The 25047-nt window shown below is 41.4% G+C and overlaps 1 protein-coding gene across 5 annotated transcripts in view; it reads right to left on the bottom strand.

Annotated features, from left to right (window-relative positions):
• rtel1 (regulator of telomere elongation helicase 1) overlaps positions 1-25047 on the bottom strand; it is a 111868-nt gene that overhangs the window by 56147 nt on the left and 30674 nt on the right. For all 5 annotated transcript variants that reach the window (XM_052031146.1, XM_052031144.1, XM_052031143.1 and 2 more), the window contains exons 10-18: positions 23670-23823; positions 20892-20930; positions 20167-20245; positions 10060-10157; positions 8719-8774; positions 4991-5065; positions 4558-4639; positions 1305-1437; positions 631-744 (exon numbers count right to left, since the gene is read on the bottom strand). In XM_052031146.1, the coding sequence (XP_051887106.1) occupies positions 631-744; positions 1305-1437; positions 4558-4639; positions 4991-5065; positions 8719-8774; positions 10060-10157; positions 20167-20245; positions 20892-20930; positions 23670-23823 (830 nt within the window). The remainder of the gene's footprint in view (positions 1-630; positions 745-1304; positions 1438-4557; positions 4640-4990; positions 5066-8718; positions 8775-10059; positions 10158-20166; positions 20246-20891; positions 20931-23669; positions 23824-25047) is intronic.

Here is a 25047-nt window from a genome sequence, read left to right as displayed (position 1 = left end):
TTGGCCCAAAGACTCCCTGCTCCAAATGTTCTGTCCCCACCAAGCATTCCCCATCTTGTGGCATTTTCTTATGCGACTGCAAAAGATTCAACACAAATACTTTCACCTTATCTCTTCCCACTACAACTTAACCCTATGGCAACCCTCTATCACAGATATTCCCTTTGTTCTATCCACCCTCCCACCACCTCTGCAACTTTTTTCCCCCCCTCTTTCCCTGTTCTGGACAAAGGGTCTTCAACCTGAAATATTAACTCTTTCTTTCCACAGATGCTACCCGACCTGATGGGTATTTTATGCATTTTCTACTTTTATTTCAGATTTCCAGCAATTTTTTTTGATTTTCAAGTTTCAACATTTGTTGTGGTATGGGCACGTATTCAGTACACAAGAACATTCGAAATGTTCATCTACTGGTGCTGTTGCCACTACAAATAAGCACCAGCCACCTCTATGAATCAGAATAAGGATTGTGAAGTCTGTAATTTCTGACCACGCATACTAGAAAAAGATACTGCGTCACAAAGACTTTAAGCATGCATAAGACAGAAAAAAGATCTAGTTTGAAAGTCAGTGTAGCTGACTGTCATGTTTTAAGTAAATTATAACAATATTTTGTTTAAATCCTACCTTTTGTTATATGCAGAGCTCAACTGGACTCCATCAGGGCCTTTTGGAACAATTCCAATCCATATTTGATGTTTGTCAATTACATGAGGATTTTCTAGACTTACAGGGAAAGGACTTAGAGAGATAATGGCAGCATTAATACAAATGTAATACTGTTACATACTTGTATTTTTGTTCAAAGAATAAAAACAACCCTGGCAAGGCTGCAATACCTAGCACACAAATTTAAATATTAACAACATTATTCCAAGATTATAGTTACATTAGAATGAAGAGGCATTCATTAAAAACTTTTCCTAATTTAGATACTGATTTTTTGGAATAATTCACAAGGTATGTATTTTTTAAAGAATGATATCACCTCTAATTTCCTGTTAGGGCTAACATCTGTATAATACAATTGAGTAATATTCTTTCAAAATAATATTACTAAGCACAAGCTAAAACTTTTAAAATAATACATGGATTAAATAATCAGATACTATAACTCTTATTGTTTCATTTTGAACCAATATAAAAAACATAATATTTAGACCCAGTAAACTTTAAAAATTAAAGTTATACATATTATTTTTTAATACATCTAAAGTGCAGACAATTTTCAGCTGGTAATGTGAAAAAGGCAGCAAATGGTTTAGCAATACATTCCTACATGCTTCAACAACCACACTCACATTTGCATTTCTGATGTGAAAGAAGACAGTGGAGAAAGAGTACCACTCGTGAGGATGATGGACCGAACCCCCTGGCGAACTAGCTCAGCCATACTGTACCCAGGGCAGAAGCACCAATAACTTAAAATTTTTCCTGTCAAAATGAAGATACCAACAAATTAATTTATGAATGAATGCAATAAACTTAAATACATCTCGAAAAAATACTCAGATATATTTGTAGCTTAATAACAAACATTTAAGTTCTACCAATAAATCATTTGTCTCAATGTTTTACATCTCCTCTCTACAATTTAAATACTGAGGAATGTATTCACACAAAGAAGTCATATACTATCCTGACACAAGTATACTGTTGCTTATTGTGTTACAGGTCCTAAATACTGGTACTATCACCACAAGGAATCCAGGAGTTCAAGAAGGTAGTTCACCATCCATCAACTTCTCAAGGGTAGTTAGGGATGGCGATAAATGCTCATCTTGCTATAGATACCCTCACATCCATCATTTGAATAAAAATGAATCGATGATAATGATGATTCATATGCAAAATTGTGAATGACATGTCCACTGTAATTTGGATGCAGAATTTATTCCACTAAGTACATACTGTAACATGCATCTATTCATGCAATATACAAGGTACCTTTAATTGGACATAAATATTAGGTCTAAATATTATTTTTTTATAATATAAGCATTTTAATGTGCATAAAATGGGAATAATGAAATGTTTTTCAAAATTCTATTTTTATCATGTAACAAAGTCCTTCCCTTAGCCTATGAACTACACATCTTTAAAAACCCAATTCAGAATGCAGCTTTATGAGACTGCATGATAATAAAGGGTCACCACCATTCTTTATGATACATGTTTAGAATTAATAAAACATGAGAAAGTTGCTATTTAACAGTACAGCTATCAACAGATCTCATCTTCCTTCCACACACACCTCCATTACCTTCTGCCTCCAATTTCCCTTAAAAAAAAATCAGTCGTTTCTGTCTGACCCACTCCCTGTTGTTAAGTATTTCATGCTCCATGGCAAGAAATGCCTCCTTATTTTCCTCCACGAAAGTTTGTGAACTTTAACTTGATGTTACTAAGTTTTTGTAGCTCCAACCAGCATGTAGCCTTCTCCTGTTGCTACATCAAAACACTTCAAAGAGTTATATAAATCTGCATTATTTGGAACTTAATTTTTTTTAATTTTTAATTTTATTTACAGCGTGGTAACTGGCCCTTCCGGCCCACTGAGTCCGCGCCACCCATTTTAAACCCAAACTAACCTACCCGTACATCTTTGAAATGTGGGAGGAAACCGGAGCACCCAGAGGAAACCCACGCAGACACGGGAGAACGTACAAACTCCTTACAGACAGCAACGGGAATCGAACCCCGATCACTGGCGCTGTAATAATGTCGCGCTAACCGTTATGCTACCGTGCCGCCCCACTTAACTTTTAACTCTCAGCCAGCTAATTTGGAGCTTCTGAAAATGGCTCATTACACAAACAGCAGCATGAATATATTATTTCTTAGATAAATGATATTTTGATTTATTTGTTCACACTAGCAAATACGTGCAATCATAAACAATATAGTTACTGAATTACTTACTCTGGCTACACTACTGCAGTTGCTGCCCTCTGACCAAGGCTGTATGGCAGTATTAAATCAGCAATGACTTAAATATATACTAATAGTAGGTTGCATAAACAATTCCAAGCCCCACATACAATTTCACTACACTGATGAATTTTAAAAGCAGGGCTTCAAACACCACTAAGTACTATGTACAAAATGATGTTCACAGGGTCAGATGAAACACTTGATGGTTTATCATTGTAATTACATAAAGGCCATTTTCTGGCAACCTTAATAAATCACTTCCAAGATGATGTCTAGTTTGAAAACTGAATAGTCTGGTTTTACTTGTTTCACACAGGGCCAGAATTTTAAAAAAATTACCTAAAGCTCAATATCAACAAAGCAAGTTCAGGGCTAATTCTGATAGTGTCTGGCTAACTTTGCTTGGCTTCATGGTACACCCCAACTCCATCTCCCTCTTCACCACATCCTCCTCCCACGTTATTCTCAACAGCTCTGCAATTATGCAACCCCTTACTTATTCATTTGTTTCTCTCCAAGAGGTGATTTGTATGGAGGATATACCCACATGAAAACTAACCTTTTTCCCCCCCCCAGAGTTATAGCAAATTAAATATTTGCATTAGAGCTATGAAACAAAGAGCAGTAGAGAGGTACCAATTAGATGGTTGTTTCAGATTGCCTGTACATACGCACACAAAGCTGAATAAGCTTCTTCTGTGCTGTATTATTATGAGCTTTTAGTGTTTGTGGAATTGATCAGAGTGCTGTCAGAATCCAATACATTCTGCTACCTGTTGTCTGTTTGTTTAATAGAAAAGAAAGATAATGATTTGTTTAGTGGTATCAAATTTATGTTGCAATTACATTTCTTTTTTTTTTAAATATGCTTTGAAATCTTCAATGCTGTGGGTATTGGATACAAGTGTTTCCAGATTTACTTTATGTTAGCACAGGCTTAAACTCCTTTTTTTTTCCCCAGAGAAGTTTGAGGGAATGACTGAGTGGAGTCTTTAAAAATTCTGTAAGATTTATTGGGGACAGTGATATGGGTGGGTCCATGGCAGGCAGGTGGAAGAAAGATGGGAGAAAAATCAAAATTAACAACCATAAATATGAGACAGTCACAAATAAATGATGCCCCATAAATCACCCTAAAAATTCATTCCTCCACCACTTCTACACAGTGACTGCTGTGTGTACCATTTACAAAATGTACTGCAGTTATTCAGCTGGGCTACTTGGCCTGTACCACCAAGAAGGACAAGGGCAAGGGCTGAACCACCTGCAGGTTCCCATCCAAGATGCACATCATTCTGGTTTAGAATTATAACTGGAAGCCTACATGCAGCATCAATACAAACATGAAGCAACTTGGTGAAATATTCCATTTCTGTTCTGCAAATTTTAAAAAGGTTTTACCAATTGGTAACAGATTACATGAATGAAAATTAAATTTAGTTAGCATCTTGTTGGATCTCTTAGACTACTTGCTTTGAAGTGCAGACATTTGTTGCGAATTGGGAAATAGGGCAATTATTTTACACACATTTAGACCTCATAAGCAGCACATGTTACTTTTTTCAAAAAAAAGTGGCACTGTCCTGCATTGGTGGTTAAACTATTCCTATTAATTTGTACCTTCTTTTCTTGTAACTGATGAAGTCCATAAATCAGTTCTCTGCTTCTTCTTGTTTCCACTGTTATCTGGGTGTATGTGAACCTAGTGAAATTAAAAACTGCAGTTATTCATACAGCAGTAAAATGGAATTAGCAGCTGTTAAAACAATGAGAAAACATATTTATGAGCAAACAACAAAGATAGTACAGTGCCACCATCATTTTAAGTTGGTGAATTTACATGTGGTATATATAGTTCTAAATACACAGGAAACATACTCTAGTAACCATACTGTAACTTAGACTGCACATTTCCCATATCCCTCGTAAGGATTAGAATAAGAGAATCGATAATGTTACAAAACAAACAAACATTTCACAGAAGTCATGATGACTTACCTGATCAAAAAATATGTTAGAACACAGTTTCTAAAATAAAATAAAATTCAATAACCTTGTAATGTTTGGCTGCATTCAGTCCCCTTGTGTCTTGAGCAGTATCCTCAGTGGGATCTATGCAAAAAACAATCTGAAAAGAGAGACCTATTTATCAGTAAGACTGATTTATTACAATAATGTTGTAGTATTACCAACTCTAATAATGGGTGGCACAGCACTTAAAGCAGCTGCTTCACAGTTCTGGTGCTGACTTACAGTGCTGCCTCTGTAGAGTTTGCATATTCTCCCTGTGACTGCATGGATTTTTCCCTGGGTGCTCAGGTTTCCTCCCACATCACAAGGACATGCTGGTTGGTAAGTTAACTGGGTAGTGTAAATTACCTCCAATTGTAGGCAAATGGTAGGTAAATCAGGTAGAGTTGTTGGGCACGTGAAAGAATAGATTACAGGTAAATGTGAGATATTGGAATTGCTCCGAGAGATGGATTGAAGAGCCATGATATTATTGAATTACAGTTGGGGCAAGTGGTCTACTCCTGCTTCTTATGTTTGTGTGAAACGGCACTTCTTACATCTTACCAGAGCCTACTGCCACCCAGGGAATTCTTTAAATCTGGCCAATAAATTGTTTTCAATTCCATTTCAACTTTAGCCAACTGTGTCTCCTGACTAATTTTATCTGATGAATTCCAGAAGTGCTTAAAAATAAGATTCGTAGACATTTCTATTTGCTTAGTCACCCCATAAAAAAAAATCAAGCAAGTCCATCAGGCACGAACTACCCTTCACAAACTCATGCTGCCACTTTCTGATCAATTAAATTTTTTTTTAAGGTGTTCAGTCATGTTATCAGTAATTCATTACTCTGGTAATTTCCCTGTTGAATGTTGTATAATTCCTGTGTTTCTCCCTTTTCAAATAGCAGAACGACAGGCACAATGTTCCAATGTTACAGAACGGTTTCTGATTCTTGAACTTCAGAAAATTACAAATCCCAGCACCTGCAATATTTTCACCTCCTTCCATTTAAATCCTGGGTTGGAAACTGATTGGTCCGAAGGTTTGGTCACTTAGTGCCATTATTTTCTCCATCACTTATTTTGGTTACCCTTTCTGATTCAGTGTTAGTTTTCTTGCGGCTATCCTCCTCCTCTACCGCAAGTAGCGATGCAAAATAATTATCAGCATCTGCAATTTCTCATCTTCCTTTACAGTACCATCATTATCCAGTTTATGGTGCCCACATTGCTCAGCTATCCCCCTTTTCCTGGTATGCTTTAAAAAATTATGCTGTTTTTGATATCCCCTATAAATTTATTTTCATATTTCCACCATGTAGTTCCTTGTAACTGCTGTCTCCTTTAATGGGTGATTTTCTCTCCTTAGCCTGAGAGAGAAACTGCAAATGGTACACACATCAGGAGACAAATTAAGAGAACCTGCTGTTATCCCCAAGAGTTTAAAACCTTTGTCATTAAACAAATGGGATGCAAGCTTGATAACCTCATACATTTCATGTCCAATACAATTAGCATTGTATCTTGAATACATTTCATTTATTTTATCGTCACATCATTTTATGCTAATACTAATAATATCGGGAGCATGTGATATTAACATAAAATGACCATCGATACAACTTCAGCAATTAAATGGTGAAATGACAAGCTGACAATTCTGTTTCTAATATAGTTTTGTGGTTTCAAACTTTGTTACTATTTTCATTTTATTCAGATGAAGCATTAGTTTTCAAATACTATTTAAATAACCACAATGAACTGCTGTCATGAGCCTCTTTCACAATCTACAAAATTAATTTCCTCATTCCGGTAGAGACCGGTACTTGTGTTGAGTGTTGGTTCTACATTTTAGCATTAATCATAATGTGGTTTGGACTATTTATAAGCAATTTTTTCAAGCTCATTATCAGGAGGAGATTACAAAGGCAAACATCACATAACTCAGCAGAGTATCACTTCTCCTGCTGAACCTGAAGTCTCCTTTCGCAGGAATGTCAGCAGTTCTCTCCAACCTTACCTCACCTACATTTAATGTCTGATGAACTCTCTTGACTGCTCTTTCAGATTCCAGCAAAAATAGTAAATGCCAGAAACACTTAGCAGGTCAGGCAGCTGCCATGCAGACAGAAACAGAGTCAGAGCTTCAGGTCAATGGCCCTTCACTAGAATTGGAAAAGTAAGAAAATCTGCTGGATTTAAATTGTACAAAATGGGAGGAGTGGAGATAAATGGGGGATATCTGTGATGGGGACAAACCAATGTTGCCAGGGTGACTGTTACTTTAAACGCTGACAGAGAAAGAAGGGATGTGTTACAAAGTAGTCACCAAATCTACATTTGGTTTCTCCAGTGTAGAGGAGACTACATCATGAGCACTAAATGCAATTGAAAAAGTGCAAGTGAATTACTATTTCACCTGGAAGGACTACTTGGGTTCCTGGATGGTGAAAAGAAAGTAAAAGGGGAAATGTTGCATCTCCAGTGGTTGTGTGGGAAAGTGCTGCAAGGAGAGTAGTTGGCGGAGATGGAAGAGAAAACCTGGGATTTACAAAAGGAATGGTCTCTTCGGAATGTTGAAAGGGGAAGGGAAGATGTGTCTGTTGTATCCGTTCTGATTATGAATCTTTCCACATCATTGCCTTTCAGATATCTTGATCCTTCCTTAATCTGGCTTTCCCTCCTTCAGTTGAAAGGGCTCTGAACTGCATCTCTTCCACTTGCCGCACTACTGCTCTCACCCACTCGTCTCAGCCAGAAGAATAGGGATCCCTTCATCCTCACAAGCCACCAACCAGACTCTACAATTGATGGATCATTCTCTGTAATCTCTGCCACCTTCTACATGCTACAACTAGAAGTATCTTCTGCTCCCCTTTCAGCATTCTGCCCTCTTCTCCGTTTACTTTTCCACCTCCATCCAACTTTTCCTTCTCACAGCATTAACTTGTGCAATGGCAGGAGGTGCCTCACCTGCCTTTTTGCCTCTTCTATTCCCATCATCCTGGGACTAAAGTAATCCTTCTAGTGAAGCTACAAGTCACTTGCAGTTCTTTCAATTTAGTTTACTGCACATTGTGCCCATGATAGTCACTGGAGAAATTAAATGTAGATTGGGCAACTGCTTTGCAGAACACCTCCATTCAGTCCGCAAGGGTGATTCTGAATTTTCATTCACCTATCACTTTAATTCTCCATCCAACTTCCACCCTGACCATATTTGACCATGTACGCTTTTCCAATGATGCCTATCACAAGTTCAAGGAACACCAGCCCATTTGGGCACAGTGCAGCCTTTGGTATTAGATGTTTAACTCAATTTCAAGTAACTATCTCTTTTGTTTCCTTCCTCCACACACGTTTCTGCATATTTCTGTTTCAACTAGTTCCTTTATTTCTTCTCTGTTCAGTAGTTACCTTGACAATGATCGGCACCTTATTCACAAATATTCTGTATATTCTCTCCACCCCTCCCACTTCTGAAACTTAAAAATGCTTATTTTCTCATTTTCTACATCTGATGATCTGAAACACCGACTGTTTCGCTCTCCAAGAACGTTGCTTGTCCTGCAGAGTGCTTCTGGCATTTTTGCCTTTGTTTCCGATTTCCAGTATCTGCAGTTTTGTCTTGTTCCAGTTACTGTCAGATTGAAGCACTGCTTGTAAACTCAGCAACTTATTTGACGCAGAACTTTGAGATCTAAAAATACTGTTTTTTTTAATATGTAAAAAAATATGGTATCACAATATGACAAGAACATCTTACCTGCAGAATATCAGCTAACTTTTGCAATCCACTTGTATTGGTGAATATTCCACCACCTAAGGTAAGTGAATGAAGAACTTATGTTAACTTCATGCTCCAATGTTGTCATTGTTTTAATCAATAAATTCCTTGGTAACTTTCTGGAGAGAACAGCGGGTGAAGAGAAAGGTAACTGGCTTCAACATCAGAAACACACTTCAGATGGTGGTAGCAGACTTTGATATACTCCACTTTAGCATTGTTCTTCTAAGTAAAATCAAATAATGCCCTGGCTGAGGAATAAACATGAACTAAAATAATATAAGGGTGCATGCATATGTATGGAAGGTATTAATGTGAACACCTGAAGCAATCTAGGTCATTACAAGCAGATTAATTATTTATACAGGATGCCATTGTATAAATTACTTTGAGCTATTAAGATTAATATATTTAGTGCTATCTGTAGCAACTGACAGTTCATCTCTTCCCCTTTTGAGTCTCATATAGGGGAAACAGATTTTGTATTTCTAATATTGAGCAGTTCACCCCTGAACCATAATGAGCTATGATATTTAACACCAGTTTAAACATACACTGCACTATACAAACATGTTCACTTATTAATACTTCAAAGCTGTATTTGTATTATATATTATAAATGGTTAATGTTTAGTGAAGAAATTTATAAGGAAACAATCAGAAATGCAGCAAGAAAGAAAATCTTTGGCAGCTAGAAACATGTATCAAATTGCAAAGGTTAGTGGGCCAAAGAATTTTCCTAATTCCCTCTTCCTCACTTCCACTCATTCCCCAACAGCTAAACATGCATACTTCCGTTATATGTACGGCTCAAGGCATCATGCACAACTAAATCAGCCGTATTCAACTAATATGCTCAAAAATCTTTCCATCACATGTATTGCTATTGCAAAATGTGCTGAGGAAAACTGGTTGGTTGTGGATCTGCTGTAAGTGGTGGCAGAGAGGTGGTTATCACTAGCTGCTTGGGATGGATGGGAAGAAGGCAGTTGGTGCTTGAGTGTTAGTGATCAGGCTTGGAGAGGGGAAACCAGGATGCCACTGGGTGTGGGGCCCATGGCCAATGTGGAGGAGGGGGTGTGACAGTTTTGAGGTTCCATTTAGGGAAGTGCAAGAGACGAGAGTTCTCACTGTCCTACTTATCTTCCTGAAGTTACAAGGAAGTAGATCTCACATGTTTCATCAATAGCAAAGGACAACCCAGATTGCACTTTGAGAACAATTTTCCAATAATGTAAATGTTGCACTGTGCAATGAAATTTCTCAGCTAGTATATGTATGAAGGACACAAGAAAATTAAAATGAAGCACAAATACTTACGTTCTGACAGAGCAGTCATAATCTGTTCCAATGCTTCTAAAATTGCAGACTTGTTTTGGAAAGTAATTTGGGCTTTTGCAAATAATTCAAAGATGAAACTGTAAATGAATACATCATATTAAGCTGAGAAAATAAGCAATTACTGCACAAAAAGTTAAGAATAATTTCCAAGTAAAAGAACCCAATATTTAATATACTTAAATAGACTCATTTTGTGTTACATTCTTGCCTTCTTTGATTGCAAAATCAAGTAGCAGATCAGGACTGTACAGCCCTCAAAAGGGGTGCAGGTGCAGAGTAACCTCTGTGCTTGTCCACACAGTGAAAAAGCAAGTAACTTAATTATATTACAAAATACTGGTATCGATAAAACTGGAGGACTGCATCTAATTCTAATCATAACACATTAGGAAAGATATGAAGGTATTAAAGCAGCTTCAAGCCGGTGCAGAAAAGATTTTCCAGGTTGGTTTTACAGATGAGGACTTGTTGCGGGTAATGATTGGTTAGGCTGGGATTGTTCTTCTCAAAGTAAAAGACTGGACCATAAGGGTCAAATGGTCTTCTCAGGTGCCTTGCCTAGCCAATGATTTTACCATGGTATGTAATCAACAGTCAATATTGAAGGATGCAGGCTTCAATTTTTTTCTTCTCCACTTAGGTGATTTTGCCCTTCACATTATAACATTCATTGACCTAACAGTGTAAATTAGGCATCAAGGGACATGATGCAAACTTAAAGAGTTGCGTAGCACCTGGGATAAGATAAGATATATCTTTATTAGTCACATGTACATCGAAACACACAGTGAAATGCATTTTTTGCATAGTGTTCTGAGGGCAGCCTGCAAGTGTCGCCACTCTTCCGGCACCAACATAGCATGCCCACAATCAGACAAAGCAGCTGTTAGTACTACAACAAGACAAAAGGACTGTGTTATACAACTACAATTTACATTTTGCACTTTTTACTAGAAAGATGCCCTCATCCAGAAAATCAAACTTAAACTTGGGAATTTGATTCATAATTTAGAATTCAAGCACCACAGGTACATAAAGTACTACTAGTATCAAATTCTCATTTCAACACTTTTCTGACTGAAAGTAATGAGTACATCTTCAATGAAAAATACTCAACTGTAATGGTTCAGAAGGGAATTGGCTTCATCTTGTAGGTGGAGTTTTTTTTTAGCCCTAGAACAAGTTGCACTGCTGGGATTGTACACAACCACAGCATGTAGCACATTGTGATACAGGACTTTGTGTAGAAAACATACACAAGGGAGCCCAACAACCAATGTAAACTCAATTGGTACATGCTAAGAGTTTTGTACTTTTTTCCTCAAGGGTCAAGTAACTTGTGTTTTTAAATGTATAACTTCATATTTAATTGCATATGGAGAAACATTACACATCCACACTAACTGATAAACAACAAGACTGTAACAAATTTTACTTGTCTAGTATAGGAATAGTTCTTAGATGCTGGCTCTTTCTCCAGAGAGTAATGGACCAATGGAAGAAAGTAATGCGGTGTACATTGATTCAGTGAAAGCTGAATCTGGTTCAGGTTGGGGTGGGGAAGGAAAAAGGTGGGTACCAAACAACATCAGCATCTAGAAAGATTAGAAACAAGTCTTCCAGATTTTTTTTTAGCCTGGAATATTGTTTTTTTGCCTTTCCCAAGAGATTATTTGGCTTTCAGGTGGGATAGAATGTTCATATGTTGTGAGCCACAAGGCATTATGCAGGATAACCATTGTTGTATGTGTTTAAAATAACATTACAAATTCCAGCTCATAAAAATGGAGAGAAGTGAGCAACTCATTATGTGCTTCGTGGCTTATATTAATTAAGACGTACACAGCCTTTACAGCAACTTGAGAAATTAATCCAGTTACATCATTCTGTATGCTGCTAAGTATCAGTGGTTACCTTTAGCATTTTTGTTTACAATAGCTTTCAGGACATGGAAGGAAACTAGAGCACTTGGAGGGAAGTAGGCTCACAGGAGAATATGCAAACTCCACACAGGCAACACTGGGGGTCAGGATTGAACCTAGATCTCTGGCAGCAGCTCTACTAGCGAGGCCACTGTGCTGCCCTTATTTCTTTTCCCCCCACATACAGCACAGAAACAGGCCCTTTGGCCCACTGAGTGTGCACTGACCATCAAGCACCCATTTATCCCATTTCATTCTTCCAACATTCCCATCAACTCCCCCAGATTTTAACAGTCATCTACACACTAGGGGGCAACTTACAGTGGTCAATTTACAGTGGACAATTAACCTACCAACCTGCACGTGTTTGGGATGTGGGAGGAAATCACAGCACGTGGAGGAAACCCAAGAGGTCATGGGGAGAACATGTGAACTCCATACACTGAGAGCTGGAGGTCAGGATTGAACCTGGGTCACTGGGGCTGCAAGGCAGCACCTTTAATGGTGCCAGTGAAATTACATAACCCCCAGTGCTTCTGCAGTTGGCAGATACTATTTTCTAATATTAAAAGAGCATTGGTTCTTTGTGCATATCATCTACCTATTCCGATTAAATCTCATCAGTCCCAATTTCACTGAGCACTGGAGCTTTCAAGGATGAATGGTTGTGGCCAAAGGCAGGTATATAGAAGTTCATTATGACCTGGGAGACAGAAAGGCACAACCCTGGGGAGAACAGCGCTGGAGACCTCAGGACCGGATTTATAAATTAGAACATATCTTCTTTCCTCAGGGAGCAGGAAGGTCCTCTGGACATACACTATGGAGGCAGTGGGAGTAGATGGCTGTGGAGCTGATGACAACATCAAGCCCCAAGGATCTCAGTGCAGGTTTAATTACCTTATGTGGTCAAGGTCACTGCAAGTATCTTCAAATGTCATGTCCTGCTGGAATGCAGCATTGCAAACAGCAAACCCTGTGCAATGGTAATGTACAATGTAATGGCATCACATGGGCAGGCCAAACCAAGCCCTGCTCACTAAAAAGCTGACAGTTAATGAAGTGGTCTCCCAGACTTTGGCAGCTGTTGAAGAAAATGGATATTTCTGAGTGTTTCTTTTCAAATCAACTAAACAAAAATAAAATTCAAATCACCTAGAACAATTAAAAGCATTAAAATAAGCATGTTTATCATTCTCTTTGGAGACACAAGAGACTGCAGATGCTGGAATCTGGAGCAAAAAATAACAAGCTGCTGGAGGAACTCAGCGGGTCAGGTAGCATCTGCAGAGGGAAATTGACAGTCGACCCTTAAGACCCTTCATCTGTGTGTGAATTACAATGAATTACTACAATGGCTGAGGCACCAGTCCTGGTAAGTGGCGGTGACTCCATGGAGCACAAAATAATATCATTCATGATTCTATCACTGTGACACTGCCAGTTCATTTGCTGTTGCCATCAATCAGATGGAGTGGATGAATGCAATTCTATTTGAGAAACCTTATAGGATCATTCTCAAAGGTCATCAAAAGTCCCTTCTACTGAAAGTCAGCAGCAAATGCAGCTACTGAAAGACAATGAAAGGAACACGGAAGACAGGCACTAATGAAAAGCATTATGGTGATTGTTGCTGTTTCAATGTATACTTTAGTTTAAAAATAGTTTAAAATTTTTAAAAATAGTTTCATAATCTACCATAGCCAACCCAAGCCACAAACTTGTTTCCATTGTTTAGATTTAAGACCCTGTTTCAGATTGAACTAAATAATTTTCAATCTTTAGTTAAGATTCAATCATTTTAGGATTTCTCTTCCTGAAAGAATTACCAGATTATTAACTAAACCATTTTCACTGCACAGTACTAAAAATAGCCAGTTCCTTAACATATTGATCTAGAAAACCATCTCGAATGGTGTATGCATTTGGGCAAGGAGCCTTCAATTTTATCCTTTTACCATTTTCCCCTCCCTTGACTCTAAAAGGAAACACAGCACATGTTCTGTTCCTTCCTGATAGACCTCCTGGTCTCTGGTTTTCATTATCAATTCACTATCCAGGAAGCAGAGGGGATAGGAGGGGGGGGGGGGGGGGGGGGTTGGCTCTGCTAGTTCTTTATGAATTGAATTTCAATACACCATTCACATGATCATTCACCAGTCTGACACTGAGTCAATGTATAACCCCTGCAAAGTAGTGTGCTTGTGGTGACACCCTACAGCATAGAGAAGGCTGAAATCTTTAAGGCTTTCAGCTCATTGCACTCAACTCTCTTTCAAGCAGCAACCTAACTTAAACATCAATACATTGTAAACTATGAGGTGTTTCATGGAAGGATTCCAATGCACATAAGACCATGAACATGGCGACCTTTCCCACCCACTGTCAATAGGGCTCATCCTGTACTGAGGGTATATTTTCAATTGCAGCAGAGGCACATTTAATCACAATAGTTTTAACGGATTGTATATGTCTCACATGCTGAGTTACTGGGAGGAGAATTACACCCATAATACCTGGGCAGTTGCAACTTCCTGCAGAGATCCTTTCCTCACCTCCTCATTCTTCGTCAAGAAGCCTGTCCTGCTCTGTGTGCTATCTGATCATTCTCCTAGACTTGCTGTACTGAGTAAACTGTCTACTAATACCCCCAGGTCTGGTAGCAACTGATTTAAAACCATAATTCAACATCTGGCAAACCACTGCCTACGGACTTCAGCCACTTCAAAGAACCCTAGGAAGCACCAAACAAACATCGCAGAATTGTAGTGATAGGCAGTGGAGGATAATCAGAAGTTAACCTGAAAACGATTCATTTACATTAAATCGGGAGTTGTTCCTGCTGCTATTCATGTGTTCTGTTGTGCAATGTGGACACAGGGTGTTGGTTGGAGTGTTTAGCAGCAATTCGACAGGTTTTAATGAGTATTATTCATCGTATTGTAGCGACTCACCGTCCGAGCAAGTGAACCGGCTCGGCAGTCGGGTTGCGCGTCGTCGGAGCAGCGAGGCCCAAGATGGCGTTGGGCCTTCGTCTTCCCCGAGCGACGGGGAGAACCCGCGCGCGGGAAAAGTTTGATGACGTAGCACATACATCATTTCCGTTTTTGGTGGGCGGGAACCGTTCCTCTTAAAAGGCCCACACAAGGCAGGAAAATAAATCAGTTTTTGTCCTGCAGTCCACCGACTAGTGTCTTGCTTTCACATTGCGGTAGCAGCCGCTACATTGGTGACCCCGATGGTCCAGACGGATTTTGGACCCACACAATAGACGACAACGCAGCAGCCTACGCAGTGGCACTCAAGCTGCCTATCTTTTGGACGCTTCGGCCCAACATCTGGTTTCACCAGGCTGAAGCACAATTCCAACTTCGGCACATCACCTCCGACTCCACAAAGTACTACCACGTGGTCAGCTCTCTGGACCAGGAGACAGCCGCCCAGGTCGGAGACTTCATCCAGTCTCCTTCAGAGGAGGATAAGTACCCGGCTTTCAAAGACCTTCTTATTCTGACCTTCGGCCTCTCCTGTCGCGAGCGGACTGCCAGCCTGTTTCATCTCGACGGCTTGGGGGACAGATCCCCATTGGCCCTAATGAACAAGATACTGGCCTTGGCTGAGGGACACAAGCCTTGCCTGAGGGACACAAGCCTTGCCTAATGTTCGAACAGGCCTTTCTTGAACAACTACCCGATGACATTCGCTTGCTGTTGGCTGACGCCGATTTCAGCAACCCACGTGAGGTAGCTGCCCAGGCAGATGTCCTGTGGAAGGCCAAACGCGAGAGCGGATTGTCCGTCGGCCAAATCGCCAGGCCGCGAGCCCAACGCCTACCTAAACCAGTCCCAGCAACCGAGCGACCACACCCCAGAAACACAGACGACGACACTGGCGACCAGCTGTGCTTCTACCATCAGAGGTGGAGCGTGGATGCCCAATGCTGCCCACCCTGCAAGTTTCAGGGAAACGCCAGGGCCAGCTGCCGCTGATGGCTACGATGGCTGGCTGCCAACACAGCCTCCTATTTGTTTGGGACAAGCAGTCCGGGCGTCATTTCCTCGTCAATACTGGAGCAGAGGTCAGTAATTTGCCCCCGCCCAGCTCGTAACAGGCAACAAGGTCCTGTACTCAATGCCGCAAACGGCACAATGATACGGACTTTCGGTACCTGTACAGTTCAATTACAATTCAGCGACAGCCGTTTTACCTGGAACTTTACCCTTGCCGCCATCGCCCAGCCACTCCTGGGAGCAGATTTCCTTCGGGCCCACAGCCTGTTAGTCAACCTGCAAGGGAAGCGGATAGTGCACTCCAGAACTTTCCAAACCTACCCCCTGGGAGAAGCCAGACTACCAGCCCCGTGCCTGGCAACAAGTTCACCAAGCCCCTAGCTGAGTTCCCATCGGTTTTGGCACCTCAGTTTACAAATTCGATGACCAAACATGGGGTGCAGCACCACATCATTACTACAGGGCCACCCCTTCATGCCCAAGCACGATGACTACCTCCAGATAAGCTCCGCCTGGCAAAGAAAGAGTTCCGCCGCATGGAAGAGCTGGGGATCGTTCGCAGGTCAGACAGCCCCTGGGCCTCCCCCCTGCACATGGTCCCCAAAGCCACCGGCAGGTGAAGGCCCTGCGGCGACTACAGCAGGCTGAATGACACCACCACCCCGGACTGCTACCCCATCCCTCACATCCAGGACTTTGCCACAAACCTACACGGGGCCCACATCTTCTCCAAGGTGGACCTCGTCCAGGGATACCACCAAATCCTGGTCCACCCTGACGACGTCCCCAAAACTGCGCTTATCACTCCATTCGGCCTCTTCAAGTGCCATTCGGCCTTAAGAACGCCGCGCAGACTTTCCAGTGGCTGATGGACATGGTAGGCCGGGACCTGGACTTCGTGTTCATTTACTTAGATGACATACTAATCGCCAGCCGTGACCGCCAAGAACACCTTTCCCACCTCCGCCAACTGTACTCCTGTCTTCGTGATTTCGGCCTCACTATCAACCCGGCCAAGTGCCAATTCGGACTTGACTCTATCGATTTCCTCGGCCACAGAATCACCAGCGAAGGAGCAACACCCTTACCTGCCCGTCCCAACACTGTCAAAGGCCTGCAGGAATTCCTGGGGATGGTCAACTTTTACCATCGGTTCATCCCTGCAGCAGCCCGTATCATGCGCCCTTTGTTCTCGCTGATGTCTGGCAAGGGCAAGGACAAGGACATTGCCTGGAACGACGAGGCTGCGGCTGCCTTCGTTAAGGCCAAGGATGCCCTGGCAGATGCCGCGATGCTGGTACACCCTAGGGCAGATGTCCCAACCGCCCTCACGGTGGAAGCATCCAACACCACAGTTGGTGGAGTACTGGAACAACCAATCAAAGGCCGTTGGCAACTCTTGGCATTTTTCGGCAGGCACCTTAGACCACCTGAACTGAAATACAGCACTTTTGATCAGGAACTTCTAGCGCTGTACCTGGCGGTCCGGCATTTCCGGTACTTTTTAGAAGGCAGGCCTTTCACTGACCATAAACCTTTGTCCTTCGCCTTCTCCAAGGTCTCCCAATCCCTGGTCAGCTCGTCAGCAGCGACATTTGTCCTACATTTCCAAATTCACAATGGATATCCAACATGTCTCTGGAAGGGACAATGTCGTTGCTGACGTGTTTTCCAGACGACCATCCACAGCCTGTCCCTGGGTGTTGACTACACGGCCCCGGCTGATGCACAGCAAGCCGACGACGAGCTGCCCAGCTACAGAACCGCAGTCTCGGGCCTGCAGCTCCAAGATTTCTTAGTCAGTCCAGGTCAGCAGACCCTCCTTTGTGACATCGCAACAGGTCAACCCCGCCCTATAGTTCCTGCAGCCTGGCGGAAATGCATTTTCGACTCGGTACATAGGTTGGCGCACCCGTCCATCAGATCAACTGTACGCCAGCAAGTTCATCTGGCATGGCCTGTGCAAACAGGTCAGTGAGTGGGCCAGGACTTGTCTGCACTGCCAGACATCAAAAATCCAACGACACACCAAGGTCCCGCCACAGCAGTTCGACCCTACCCATAGATGGTTTGACCACATCCATGTCGACCTCGTTGGTCCTCTGCCAGTTTCAAGAGGAGCCCGGTACCTCCTTACCATCGTGGACCGGTTCACGAGGTGGCCAGAGGCAACCCCTCTACCCGACATCACGACTGATTCCTGTGCCCGGGTGCTGCTCACAACTTGGATCTCATGTTTTGGTGTTCCAGCCCACATCACTTCAGACAGGGGCACCTAGTTTACCTCCAGCCTCTGGTCTGCATTAGCGAACATGCTAGGGACACAGCTGTACACCACCATGGCCTACCACCCTCAATCAAACGGGTTGGTGGAACATTTCTGCCGCCATCTGAAATCAGCCCTGATGGCCCGCCTGAAAGGTCCTAACTGGGTTGACGAACTGCCTTGGGTCATGCTCGGCATACGCACTGCCTCCAAGGAAGATCACCACGCTTCGTCAGCTGAACTTGTGTATGGTGCACCCCTGGTTGTCCCAGGAGATTTCATACCTGCCCTTCAGGGCCAAGAGGAACAACCCACGGCAGTCCTGGAAAGACTGCGCAAGAGGCGCAGCAGCTTGGCACCGATTCCCACTTCGCGGCATGGTCAAGCCCCATTCTGTGAGCCCAAGGAACTATGAGACTAAGTTTGTTTTCGTTCGTAGGGGCACACCCCGGGCACCGTTGCAACGACGGTAAGAGGGGCCGTTCTGGGTCATCAGGAATAATGGGTCCACCTTTATTTTGGACATTGGGGGCAAGGAAGAGGTCTTCATGACGGACCGCCTCAAACCGGCCCATTTAGATCTACAACAACCGGTTGAGGTCCCAACATTGTGACGCAGGGGCCGACCTCCTAAGCAACGGCTAGCACAGCCCGCGAACCTTGGGGACCGTATCACCTGTTTTGGGGTGGGGGGGTGTGGGGGTGCATTGTGTAGCGACTCACCATCCGAGCAAGCAAACCGGCTCGGTGGTCGGGTCATGTGTCGTCGGAGCAGCGAGGCCCAAGATGGCATTGGGCCTTCGTCTTCCCTGAGCGACGGGGAGAACCCACGTGCAGGAAAAGTTTGACGACGTAGTGCATATGTCATTTCCGTTTTCGGTGGGTGGGAACCATTCCTCTTAAAAGGCCCGCGCAAGGCGGGAAAATAAATCAGTTTTTGTCCTGCAGCCCACCGACTAGTGTCTTGCTTTCACATCACAGTAGCAGCCGCTACAGCATCATCATGAGTTTTGTGTTTATTGTCCTTATCAAAATGGCTTGATTCAAGCTACAATTGTTCATATATGTATTAGGTGCCATATTCAAAGTAATTTGACATCCAAACCAGAGACATACTGAAGCCAGATTGTGATTAGGTGAGTACCCAAATAATTGTTGCTAATGACAAGAATAAAGTGTAAACCTTCTGTGGATCAGAATGAATCACAGCTGGAAGTCAAGTTGAACCATGAACACAGACTGGCCAAATGGAGGAAAAGCTTGGAGCATGATAATTCTTTGGTTTCATCTGTACTGATGCAGTTTTGAATTGTCACTTCCCTTTTACAAGACTTGCATATAATTTTGCACACTCTGGCAGCCATAGTTGGTATTTTCAGGACAGAACAATGAAAATGAATAGTACATGAGTGAAAATAATGAACACCATTTTCTGTTCCATTTATTTTAATCAGGAACTATAAAACTGATAAGTAGCATTGATAAGATTTATTTTCCTGCTTTTTATTCAATTCATTTAAACCTTAAAGTAATCTTCAGTTGCCCATTTCTTCCTACAGTTCCATAGGTGTCCATTTGCTTTAGCATTAAACAGAGTGACTGGAACAAAGCTAGGCAAATAGTGTGTACATCTTGCATGCAACCAGAAGTACGAGTCTCTGTGATATGCACGAGATCAATTTATGCTCTTGGCTCATTCTTGGCGAGGATAAAAACATGAAGTCCAACTTATGCTTCGTAAGAACTCATGAATTGCATTTCTTATTTTTTGGTTGTAACATCATTAGATGATTAATGCATTACCAAATTTATAGTACAAAAGGGCAAAAGATATCCTGGTGCCACACAACAATTATTGAGAAGGGAAAAGTAATATTTCAATTCATACCTTCCTGGTTTGGTTACTCCACTTCCATCTGGTGATAATTCAACAGAATCTATCGTGTTTTCTAGGTCAAGGAGGATTTCTTTCAATGACAGGAGGTATAAAAAAAAACAAAAAAACTGTTAATAATTCACAGATAAAAAAAAAAGTTGATTTTGGCAGTGAAATCTCTGCAGTTATTCTGATATCTGAAAGTGTGTTTCAAATTTCAATTCATTTATCAAACATTAATTTTCATACAAAGCAAGTGGAATAAATAATCCATACTTAAAAAAAAAGTAATTTACTCTGCTAAATAAAATCAGAAATTTACAAAACCTTATAGTTACCTATCCCAACACAAGCTCTCAGTCCAGCGTTCTAGTCTCCTATACATTATCCCTTAATTCCTACCCATCACCAACATCAGAGCATTCAATTATCTCAGTCCTACGTTTCGAGGCACTGCCCAAATATACCTGCATTGTTACATCTTAAAAAGATAGCCCTGAAATTTCAGCTTTTGTCGAACTTTTGATTTACTCCCCCAAATCTTGCAGTTGTTCACCACCCTCTACAAAGTGAACCATTTTAGAATCATTCCAATAATAGACATTTCATGTATATAAATGGTTATTGTATAACCGCTAAATAATATTTTTTATTCATCTTGACCAATAGACAATTCAATTTACTCCTCCAAATTATATTTAATTTGATAAAAGTAACCTTTGAAATTTTAAACTTACTTTTTATTTTGGCCAGATCACTCAAATCCATTTTCAGTCCTAAAAAAGACAAATTACATAATTTGAACAGCAATAGAAAACTAATACAACTGCACATTCTGGAATCTGAAACTAAAACAGAAATGCTGAAAGAATGTTTACTTGATGTTCCAAGTCATTCATTTCCTATTTGATGGTTATAGAATGGTACTGTGATAAACCCCTGAAAATGGCCTCCAAACCAAAACTTCAATTCAGAAACATGGAGGAATGTGAAAGTAGGAAGAAACAGAAAATTATGAAACACAAAAATTGAGACTTGCTCAATGATTCCTGTTCACAAATTATAAAATTCCCCACTTCTCATCAATAATCCAAACTTATTTAAGGGCATTTACCAAAATTCATACAAGCACTTCACAAGACAAAGGAGCAGAAGTAGGCCATTCGGCCCATCGAGTCTGCTCCACCACTTCACCATGAGCTAAACTATTCTCCCCTCTAGCACCAATTCCTGGCCTTTTCCCCCATATCCCTTGATACCCTGACTAATTAGATACCTATCAATCTCCTCCTTAAACGCCCCCAATGATCGGGCCTCCACAGCTGTATGTGGCAACAAATTCCATAAATCCACAACCCTCTGGCTAAAGAAATTTCTCTGCATCTCTGTTCTAAATGGGTACTCTTTTCCTGGACTCACCCACCATGGGAAACAACTTCTCCACATCTACTCTGACCAGTCCTTTCAACATTCAAAATATTTCCAATGAGGTCCCCTCTCATTCTTTTGTACTCCAGTGAGTACAGTCCAAGAGCCGACAAACGGTCATCATATGTAAGCCCTTTCATTCCAGGAATCATCTTCGTCAATCTTCTCTGAACCCTCTCCAACATCAGTCCATCCTTTCTAAGGGGCCCAAAACTGCACAGAGTACTCCAAATAAGGTCTCACCAGTGCCCCATAGAGCCTCACCAACACATCCTTACTTTTATATGCTACTCCTCTTGAAATGAATGCCAACACAGCATTCGCTTTCTTTACCGCCGACCCAACCTGGACGTTAACCTTTAGGGTATCCTGCACGGGGACCCCAAGTCCATTTGCACTTCCAAATTTTGAATTCTCTCTCCATCTAGATAATAATCTGCCTATTTATTTCTTCTTCCAAAGTGCACAACTGCACATTTCTCAACATTGTATCTCATCTGCCCTTTCTTTGCCCACTCTCCCAAACTGTCCAAGTCTCTCTGCAACCCTTCTGTTTCTTCAACACTTCCTGCTCCTCCACCTATCTTGATGTCATCTGCAAACTTAGCCACAAAACCATTTATTCCATAATCTAAATCATCGATAGAGTGTAAAATGAAGCGGCCCCAACACCAACCCCTGCGGAACACCTCTAGTAACCAGCAGCCAACCAGAACAGATTTCCTTTATTCCCACCCTTTTCTTTCTGCCTATCAGCTAATACTCCACCCATTCTAATATCTTTCCTGTAATTCCATGGGCACTCATCTTATTAAGCAGCCTCTTGTGCAGCACCTTAAAGACCTTTTGAAAATCCAAATACACAACATCCACTGCTTCTCCCTTGTCCGTCCTACTTGAGATTACCTCAAAAAATTCCAATAGGTTAAAGAAACCATGCTGACTTGGACCTCTCTTGTCATGCACCTCTAGGTATTCCATAACCTCGTCCTTGAGGATCAACTCCAATAACTTTCCAACCACGTATGTCAGACTAATAGGCCTGTAATTTCCCTTCTGCTGCCTCCCTCCTTTCTTAAACAGCGGAACTACATTTGCAACCTTTCAGTCCTCCGGAACCATGCCAGAGTCTATTGATTCCTGGAAAATCATCTCCAATGACTCCACAATCTCTTAAGCCTCCTCCTTCAGAACCTGAGGGTGCACTTCATCCGGTCCAGGAGACCTCTGTCCTTAGTCCATTCAGCTTCCTGAGCACCTTCTCTCTAGTAATCTTGACTGTACTCAATTCTATTCCCTGAGACCCCTATCAGGTATACTGCTGATGTCTTCCACAGTGAAGATTGATGCAAAACACTCATTTAGTTCCTCTGCCATCTCTTTGTTACCCATTATAATTTCTCCAGCATTGTTTTCAATCGGTCCTATATCTACCCGTCTCTCTTTTACTCTCCATATATTTAAAAAAACTTAGTATCCTTTTGTATGTTATTTGCCAACTTCCTTTCATAATTCATCTTTTCCTTCCTAATGACTTTCTTAGTTTCTTTAAGTTTTTAAAAGCTCCCCAGTCTTCTGTTTTCCCACTAATTTTTTGCTTCCTTGTATGCCCTCCCTTTTGCTTTTATTTTAGCCTTAACCTCTCTTGTCAGCCACATTTGTGCCATTTTTCCATTCATAATTTTCTTTTTTCTTGGAATATACCCATCCTGCACTTTCCTCATTTCTTGTAGAAATTTCATCTTCTGCTCTGCTGTCCCTCCACCTAGCTTACTTTTCCAACCAATTTGGGCCAGTTCCTCTCTCATGCCACTGTAATTTCCTTTGTTCCACTGAAATATTGACACCTGATATCAGCTCCTTTTCAAATTTGAAACTGAACTCAATCATATTATGATCACTACTTCTGTAGGATTCCTTTACCTTTAGTTTCCTAATCACCTCAGGTTCATTACACAGCACCCAATCCAAAACAGCCGATCCCCTGGTGGGCTCATCAACAAGCTACTCGAAAAAGCCATCTCGTAGGCATTTCACAAACTCTCTCTCCTGAGATCCAGTGCCACTTGAAAGGTTAGTACACAAACCTGAGTTGACTGATTCAAGATTGAAGTCTGTGTTGTCTTCAATGTGTTGAACTTTCTTTGCTTCCTCTGCCAAGATCAGATTAACAGCTTCAATTCCAGAAGCAAGGTCATAAGGAGTAAGGTCAAATGAAGCACACTCTTCACACACTTTTTCCTATGATTAAGGGAAAGAAAAACTTTACTTCTACTTGTGTGCGTCACACTATTATCAATTCAAATTTCAAAGTTTTATTACACATTCCACATCTGTATTTTGACTTTGATCATTAACACTTAATTCTAATAAAACAGCATGACAAATTATGCTATAAATCCACTTACCTCAGCTATATAGAATAAACATTGAATCTGACATCTCTATCACAGTGGAGCAGCTAGCAGAGCTGCTAACTCACAGCTCTAGTGGCCTGGGTTCAATCCAGACTGCCAGTATTGTTGTGTGTGGAGTTTGCACATTCTCCCCGTGACCTTGTGGGTTTCCTCCAGGTGCTCCTGTTTCCTCCCTCATCTCAAAGACATGTAGGTTGGTAGGTTAACTGGCCACAATAAATTGGCCTAGTGTGTATAAGTGGTAGAGTCTGAAGGACTGGGGGGCAGTAGGGAGTGTAAAATGTGATTAGTATAGTTAGTGTAAATGGGTGCTTGATGGTTGGCAAGAACTTGGTGGGCTGAGGGGTCCACTTCCATGCTGTATGAAGTGAAAGTAGGAATTCAGACACTTATCTTTGTCCCTAAGCACAAAGTTTAGAGCTGAGAAGAGCAACCGATTTCAGAATGTTATGAATTAATCAACTGTATTCATTGAGTCACTGACCATAATTTAGGATCCAACAATCAATTGAGGTTTAGGGTTATTCTGACATCTCAATCTTAAACTAGCAGTATGAGTACTTTTATGTAAACTATCCCAACTTCAGGCCATATTCAATTTGTGGCTTCTCACCCCACCCCTTACCACAACACAGAATCCCTATTAAAGGTTATAACTTACATCTGTGAAATTACAGTGCAATTTTTGTTCATTTTCCTAGACCACCCTGTAACCTTTGTCAAGGACAACCATGCCTTAGTGTCCCCAGCCATTGCATCACTTCATGCTCTGCAGAGTTACCTCTGATATCACTCAAGGGATGCCTTGACAGCTAAAGCCCATACCTTTGCAATTAATATCTTGCAGAGGATCAACTTCTACATTTATGCACCTATATCCAAAACTTCCTTGTGCAATAATCCTTGAATTCTCCTGTTGTCAAAATGTGATTTCATGCAGTCCCTGTCACCTTGATCCACAACTGGCTGACATTCCAAAGGCAAATAGGTCCAAAGCTCGGGAACTCTTCAAACTTGTTTTTCTTTCTTAAAATTCACTTTTTTTGTT

Source organism: Pristis pectinata, chromosome 16 (assembly GCF_009764475.1).
Source record: "Pristis pectinata isolate sPriPec2 chromosome 16, sPriPec2.1.pri, whole genome shotgun sequence".
NCBI classification, from domain to species: domain Eukaryota; kingdom Metazoa; phylum Chordata; class Chondrichthyes; order Rhinopristiformes; family Pristidae; genus Pristis; species Pristis pectinata.
This window is presented reverse-complemented; position numbering and strand designations above follow the sequence as displayed.